General features: G+C 48.1%; 1 protein-coding gene across 1 annotated transcript; it reads right to left on the bottom strand.

The window, feature by feature from the left end:
* Positions 1 to 3,487: 3,487 nt before the first annotated feature.
* Positions 3,488 to 7,217, bottom strand: LOC144221293 (T-cell surface glycoprotein CD1a-like). The gene is made up of 6 exons (XM_077751745.1): positions 7,157 to 7,217; positions 5,550 to 5,816; positions 4,596 to 4,874; positions 4,122 to 4,400; positions 3,728 to 3,818; positions 3,488 to 3,587 (listed from the first exon to the last, which is right to left on the bottom strand). The coding sequence occupies exons 1-6, from the start codon at positions 7,215 to 7,217 to the stop codon at positions 3,509 to 3,511; spliced, it is 1,056 nt and encodes a 351-aa protein (XP_077607871.1). The 3' UTR covers positions 3,488 to 3,508.
* Between the last annotated feature and the right edge of the window lie 1,134 nt (positions 7,218 to 8,351).

The raw sequence follows: 8,351 nt of genomic DNA, 5'->3' as shown, positions 1-8,351 counted from the left end.
TTGAAAAAATGTTTTCCTTCTGTGTCCCCCTGTATCTCTCTCTCTCTCTCTCTCTCTCTCTCTCTCTCTCTCTCTCTCCCTCCCTCCCTCCCTTACTTCCCCCCACCCTCTCCCCTCTCTCCTCTGTCTGTAACCAGGGTTCCCTCTCCCCCCGCAGGACCTGTGATCTGTATCTCCCCAAAACACAACTTCACACCTCCCACTTCCCACGAGGTAGCATCTTCTCTGCCTTTAGTTGTGCAGTTTGTTCTCTTTGTCCTCAGATTGATTTATTGGGTATTTAGAATAATTTGATATTTATCTGATTGTGTTCAAGGGATGAGGCAAGCCTGGGGTGCTCTTACTATTCTTGCATCTTAGCTCTTCTTCCCTGACCATCCTCTTCCTTTTTATTTTCTTCTCTTTATCTTCCTCATAATGAGAACACTTTGGATCTATCTCCTGGCAAATTTCATGTATAAAATTTCTCTGCCATTTTACATACAGGTTTCATCCACAGCTTTCCTTCTCTGGTGCTGACAAATGTATTTTAATAGCTTCAAGGTGTATACCCCAATGTTATCATCCAGGACAAGAAAGAGGCTCTCTTTCCCCTCCCATCAATTGAAAGAATCAAGCTTCGTGTGACCTCATCACTTGGAATCAGTGCCTGGCTCTGAACCATCACTCTGAATGAGGATAAGTGGCATTTATCTGATGATTGACCTGACACCTGAATGCCACTTGTCCAGCCGTCATCCTATCACATGGTCTAGAATGCTTTCACCTGATGGACTCAAGCTAATCAGGGCCCAGGGCTACCCATGAGGGTGGGGTCAACCCACAAAAAACTGCATGGTGGCCATTTGAGAATGGCAAGGTAGGCAAGAACATAGAGAAGCAGCAGCAACTCTAATTCAGATGAGAAGGCAGAAGTCTTGTGATTTGCTCACCCCCATCCTGTATGTTGCACCTTTGCCACATCTCCTATCTCAACTTTATTTTCCAGAAAGTCCACATATGTACCATGGTGGATTCTTGCACTTTGTCTTTCTGGATGTTCTCCTGCCCTGGACCCCCCTCTTTCAGCCCCTAAACAAATTAGAACTTATGGCTTTCACCCACGTTGAACCAAAATAAGTTGCTATGCTAAGAAACCGGATAGAAACAATAATGAAAACCATAATTAAATAAGGAAAGCAAAATTTTCAAGTTCCAAAGAACGCGATGATCTTTTCTTCCCCCACTACTTTACACTCAAAATGTCCTTCTGCATGGTCAGGGCTTGAGAATTATTTTCTGAGGTAACTAAAAAACTAGAGTAACTAAGTCTACTCATGGATATCTCAACTAGCACTGCCATGGAAATAATCAGTCACAAAGGGTCTATCTTCATTATTCACAGAGGCTATCTGTGCTAATAGAGCTACCTAGTGACATAGATTTGTAACCCCCAGCACATATTAGCTCACTGCTGTTCATAATGGCAGGGATAGTGACCAGACCTGTGTCACCCATCGCATGTGTCCTGGTGAGGCTGAACCAGTTGCTGCTCTGCTTTCCCGTGTTAATTCCCACATGTAAACATGTGTCCATTTAATAATCCATTTGGTGCCATATTTTCTATATTTACATGCACTTTCTTGGTGATTTCGGTCTTTAAAAAGGCCCTGAAGCCCAGAACTACAGGGCTGACTGGTGTTCCTAAGCATAAGAAGTTGCAGTGTGCCTCACTGACAAAACTCCTGTGCAGGTAACTCTTGCTCAAGCTCGTGATGCAGAGTTGTGGGCCTTTGAGTTCTGTGGTAATGAATCAATAATGCAGTAACCCCAGGAAAAGGAAAGGAAATTTGTGATGTCTATGTGGAGCCACCTCGAAAGTGCTAAAGTAACATCTAGGACTCTATGATGATGCCACAAAAAAAGGGGGGGTGGAGCTTAATACGTGGATTCATGAAATGATGACCATATCTTCTTTGTTTCTAAATAATCATGAGCAGCACAGTTGTGGGGCTGAAAGCCAAAGACACTGGCAACCACAGTAACCAAATCTGGAAATGTATTATACTTCTGAGCTGGTATTTCAGTATAGGGAAATACAACATACAATAAGTTATTTGCAAATATATAAACATATATATTGAATAAGCTGTCTTAAAAACACACATGAAACAAGGCTGCATATTCGTCAGTTGGTAGTCATGGGCAGAGGCTCTCAGGAACTGAACCCTGTATTTCCCCCAGGAGCAACAGCTCACACTGACTGAACCTGTCCTCAGTGACTGAAACATGGCAGCTATGAATGTGAGGATGCCCTGTATGCACTCTCCTTGATGGATTTCCATTCATTCCCAAGCACAACACTCTTGTTCTCCTTCAAGACCATCTCTTTCCACCAAGGGACACACTTGCGCTGCTACCTCTCAGGCATCACATTTTATGCACCTGTGAATCCCCTGATGATTTTGTTAAAATGCGCATTGTGAAGGGAACCTGGGTGGCTCAGTTTGTTAGGCATCTGACTTCAGCTCAGGTCATGATCTCTCAGTCTGTAAGTTTGAGCCCTGTCTTGGGCTGTGTGCTGACAGCTCAGAGCCTAGAGACTGCTTCTGATTCTGTGTCTCCCCTCTCTCTGCCCCTCCCCTACTTGTGCTCTGTCTCTCTGTGTCTCTCAAAAGTGAATACATGTTTTAAAAAAAAAAATGAAATGCACATTGTGATTCAGTGAGGCTCAGCTGAAGCCAAGACCCCATATTTCCAACAAGCCCCAAGGTGACATGTCTGCTGCTGTTTCTGAGCCACTCAAACAGCCAGGGCCTGCATCCTGCCTTCCTCCTTTTATTCAGAATACATGAAGTAACAGGTCCACTCCAATAGGTGTCTGTATTTAAATAATAGGAATAATCATAAGCAAAATTATGTTCTCCTCAGGGGCTCAGAAATGTTACCAAGGAGGCATGACAGTGTCAAATCTCCAGGCAAAGTGAGAATACTTTTATCAAGAAAAACATCAAACATTTCAACTACTACAAATGTGACAGGAAGCAAAAGAAGAAAAACCTATGAATTTGGCACAAATTCAACACATTTTATTGAGGACATATCCCATGCAGGTGTGACTTTTTGCCAAGGATTCAACTATTAAAATACATGGACTTTGCACTCAAGAGACCTAGGAGTTAGAAGGGAAAAGTGACCTAAATGCAGGGTAAAAACAGATGGGAACTGGATTAGATTATCCACATTGCAGGTTAAAGTGGTGGAAATTCTGACCAGGCAAAGACCGCTTCCACTAGGTGGGTCAGGAAGGGCTTATGGGACAAAGTGACACAAGATGCCTGTGACCCTTGGAGATCCTCAGATTTCACTTTATTCTAAGATAATTTTGAGATTTCAGTCTCAGAATCAGGTCAGAACAAGAATTCCTGCTAAATGACACTCAGCTTATATTGACAGCAGATCATTGAGCAGAAAGGGAACACAGAGACTGCACACAGAGACTTGCAAGTCCATCACCGCTGAGATGGGTTTAGGGATGTCCTGGTCCTGGGCTGCTGGGATTTCTCTCCAAAGGGAGGCCGGGGCACTGAGGCCTCCAGGGTGATTTCCTGGAGGAACAGATTGGAAATCTCTTTGCAGCAGGTGGAGGTGAGGACTGCAGGGGGAGGAGCCCTGGGAGGAGAGGTGAGGAAGGCAGGAAGGTGGGGAGACACTTGGGAAGAGCAGGAAGGTGGCTTGGGAGACTTACCGGCGCTTCCAGAGCCAGAACACAAGACCAGCCAGAAGCACGAGTGGCACCATCACCGCCAGGAAGGCCCAGCCCACGGGGCGGTGCTGCTCTGTGGGTTTGGTGCACAGAGGGTGTCACTTCTCATCCACCCCGGGTTGGCCTGCACCTTCCTGGTCCTCTTTGTTCCTGTCGCCCTCTCCCTCACCAGCCACCCTTCCTCTTTCTCCTCTCCTATCCCTGCTTCTTCCCACATCTGCTGGACCCTCACTCTAAGCTCTCCATGTCTTGGGTTATTAATTTTATGTGCCTTATGATCTGGAGTACCTAGAATCCCAAATTTTTCATCTGGCTTTCCTGCTTTGCTGAAGGGCCACCCACCCACTTTCCCAGCCGGGCCCCAGCGCTTTCTCACCCCAGTAGAGGACCACGTCCTGGCCTCCTAGACTGCTGTGTCTCACTCGGCAAGACAGGCCGGCTGCCTCTCTGGCTTCCACATCCAAGGAGACCTGAAGATACCAGGTCCCGTCAGCCTGGGGCAGGACGTCGCCTCGCCGGGTGCCCGGCTGCTCCTGCTCACCCCGCATCCACGTCACCCGCACTGGCTTTGGGTGGAAGCCGGAGACGTGGCACACCAGCAGCAGACGGCCAGGGCCGGGACTGGGGCGGCTGGACAGCCAGGCCTCTGGTCTCACTGCAGAGACAGGACAGGTTTTCTCAGACTGAGAGAGAAGATCTCATACTTTAGAGACACACATCTTTCCAGCTCTAGAATCCTGTCACCATGACCCCCTCTCCTTCTTGGCCCCCTTTCACCCTGAATTTGAGGAAATATTGCAACTTTATGAGTGCAGAGAGAGAATGCTTGCAGGGAGGGAGCAGAACTGACCTTGTCGCTGCAGGTCTGCCTTCCCTGCATCAAGAAGCTCCCAGAGGAAACGGGAACAGAGATCATTAATATGTGCTTGTATCCTTAAATTGACCTCATGGTACTGATTGAACAGTTTGCAGACCTGCTGAGCCCTTTTTCCTCCCTTCGGAGATGGTATCCATGAGGTGTTCTGGAAGCTCATGAGATCTGATCCTTGATATGCAATCCTCTTAAATCCTACTGATTTCTCTCCGAAGCGCAGCTCACACCCTTTGACCATCTGTACCTGAAAGGGATCTGGGAAGAGAGATCATGAGTCACAGGAAAAGGGGGAAAAGAGATTAAATGGAGTGAGTGGAAGCCAAGGACAGATGAAGCAGAGGGCGAAGTTGAGAGTATTAGAGGGAATAAAGCAAATCTGGTTTGAGCGGAGGCTCAGACAGAGTGGAAGTGGTGGCTGCTTCAGGCCAAGGAAGAAGTGACTGAGGAAGGAGCAGCTGTTGGAGGGAGACAGGAAAGGTATGGGCAGGGGACGTGGAAGGGCTCAGCAGGAGAGCTAGGATAAAACCATCCAGGGTTAGGGGACAGTAGTGAAGACATGGAACACATAGATAGAGTTCACTGAGGGGACTAAATGGGGAATAAAGCACAATTCAAGGATCAGTCACAGAGTGAGGGAGAGGAGGCTGTCTAGGTGGAGGCCAGGGAAGGGGGTGGTCATGGGAGACACTAGTGGGAGACATGAGAGCACAGACTGAGGTCAATGAGAGGAGAGAAAGGAGCAGAATACATGGAGCTTTTAAGAACTGGGGACTGCCTTCTGCCCCCTGCCCAGATGGGTGTCATTCAGTTTCACAAGGGGAAGTCCAGAGGTTCAGAAGCCAGTGGAGACTCTTTCCTAGAAGAAGAAACTCTAGGAGACACACACACCTGCCGCCTCCATCCCACCTTCCCTGAGGGACCTGAACTCACATTTAAGCTGCCATTGACTGACATGGTCCTGAAATATCAGAGGAAATCTGATGGATGCCACCTGTAGTGCCCTTTCCTGTTCCGTCAGCTCTTTATTGCTGAAGTTGCCCTTGGACCAAGGCTGCTTGTTCATGAAGATGCCTTTCTTGCTGTCCCAGGTATGAGTCTGCAGCTCATCCAGCCAAGCTGAGGCCTGATTCTGTGTCCAGGAATGGTTGTAAAAAGATATTGTCATGATGATTCGGAAGGAGCTTAGTTCCTGGAAGTCTGTGGCAGAAGAACAGATAGACTGAGGAAGAGGAGGGCATTGGGAAGAAGAGAATCAGCAAAAGGGACCAGGGAGTGACACCAAAATCTGGAGGACAGGGCGCCTTAGTGCTCTCAGGAGACATGTGCTGCCCCGGAGCCCCGAGCTTCATGCCCATCGTTCAGAAGAGCACAGGGCCCTGGGGGCAGCGGTGCCCAGGAAAGAACCAGGCTGACATCCCTCCCTCCCCATGTGTGTGCTGGGGAACCCATGGCATGAGTGACCACACAGGTGAATGTGCCCAAACACACTGACACACCTGTGCAAACTTACATTCATACAGTCTTGCACAAACTAACATGTACAGATACACATGCACACATTCACACACAAATACACATATACACATATTAAAACACACACATAGTGTCTAACAGGGTCAATATGTACACAAAGACTATAAGAATCTAATCATACAAGCTCTGATTTAAAGACCTTCCAGATTTAAGTTGGGTCTTGGGGAAACAAAGCTAAGAGAAATTATTTGTTGTTAATAGATACTTTATGGATGTGAAAGGGCCTTCAAAATTACCCTGTCCAAACCCTGGCTAAATACCACAGGGCTCTTGATGTGATGAAGATGTAACTCCCTTGGCAACCTCTGCTCCCACACCTTCCCCTCTTAGCACTGCTACGACCATGGGAGTGCAGCTGCAGACACTGCTTTCTCCCCACATCTGAGGTTGGCAGATCTTGGTCGCACCCTCTCACCGGTCTGGGCCCAGCTTCATGCCCAGACCTAGTTTAGATTTCACATTCTTGGCTCCATAAATGTATTTTATTTTCTACTCATTTAATTGTGTTTGAGGATTCAACAAAATAAAATGAGTTAACTAATAAATTTTAAAAAGAGCACTTTTACACACATGACACACACACAGACGTACATGCAGATACACACAAAGACACACACACAGGCACCTATACACACACTCATACATACTTACACTCATGTAGACAGTCAAGCACATGTACATAAATGATACACCCATGCACATGTGCAGACACCCAGAGATGCACACATGGGGATTATAACACACACTCATAATACTTATGTGCACATGCAGAAACACAAGCACACATGACCACACATGTTCACACGTACGCACATACGTGTGCAACACACAGATGCAAGCGCATGACAAATGCATAAACAAGCATGTATGCACTTGACACGCATGTGTGCACACAACACACATGCCGGCATACATGACATACACGAGCACGCATGTGCATATATTTGTGCACATGTGTACACATATCCACACCACACCCCCCTCAACTGGGCCACAGTCCTCACCATCATCACTGTCACCACCTGGGACAAGAACCGTGAGCAACACCAGTAGCAGGAACAGCATCTTATTTGCAGATGTTCTTTCTTTCTCTCAGAAAGTGGGTCTTTGGCGTCTGTTCTAACAAACCTCCCCACACACAGTTCTTCTCTTCTGACTTCCTTCTCAGCGCACAAGCTTCCCTGAGCCTCTGCAGCAATGCAAATGGGCTCCGCCCTCAACCCTGGACACCTACTCAGACTCTCACTTCCTCTGCAGGCCTGACCTTCCTCTTGGGCTTCCAGCTTCTCCCAGTCACCTGCCTCCATCCTGCTCCCCGAGGCCCTAACTCAGGTGCTGGGGAACAAGGCTTGTGTGGCATGGAAAAGTGACGCTACCTCCCGTGCCTTTTCTTCTCATCCAGACAGTAACCCATGAAAACACATGAATCCCCAGCCCCCAGCCCTGGACCCTGCTGCCACCCNCGTACGCACATACGTGTGCAACACACAGATGCAAGCGCATGACAAACGCATAAACAAGCATGTATGCACTTGACACGCATGTGTGCACACAACACACATGCCGGCATACATGACATACACGAGCACGCATGTGCATATATTTGTGCACATGTGTACACATATCCACACCACACCCCCCTCAACTGGGCCACAGTCCTCACCATCATCACTGTCACCACCTGGGACAAGAACCGTGAGCAACACCAGTAGCAGGAACAGCATCTTATTTGCAGATGTTCTTTCTTTCTCTCAGAAAGTGGGTCTTTGGCGTCTGTTCTAACAAACCTCCCCACACACGGTTCTTCTCTTCTGACTTCCTTCTCAGCGCACAAGCTTCCCTGAGTCTCTGCAGCAATGCAAATGGGCTCCGCCCTCAACCCTGGACACCTACTCAGACTCTCACTTCCTCTGCAGGCCTGACCTTCCTCTTGGGCTTCCAGCTTCTCCCAGTCACCTGCCTCCATCCTGCTCCCCGAGGCCCTAACTCAGGTGCTGGGGAACAAGGCTTGTGTGGCATGGAAAAGTGACGCTACCTCCCGTGCCTTTTCTTCTCATCCAGACAGTAACCCATGAAAACACATGAATCCCCAGCCCCCAGCCCTGGACCCTGCTGCCACCCTGTCCCTCCTGTCCTTGGGACACTCCGCATGGACTGCCTTCCCTGTCACCCCCAACCCAACCCATTCACACCTCTGAT

The sequence above is a fragment of the Crocuta crocuta genome, unplaced genomic scaffold (genome assembly GCF_008692635.1).
Source record: "Crocuta crocuta isolate KB4526 unplaced genomic scaffold, BGI_CrCroc_1.0 scaffold494, whole genome shotgun sequence".
NCBI classification, from domain to species: domain Eukaryota; kingdom Metazoa; phylum Chordata; class Mammalia; order Carnivora; family Hyaenidae; genus Crocuta; species Crocuta crocuta.
This window is presented reverse-complemented; position numbering and strand designations above follow the sequence as displayed.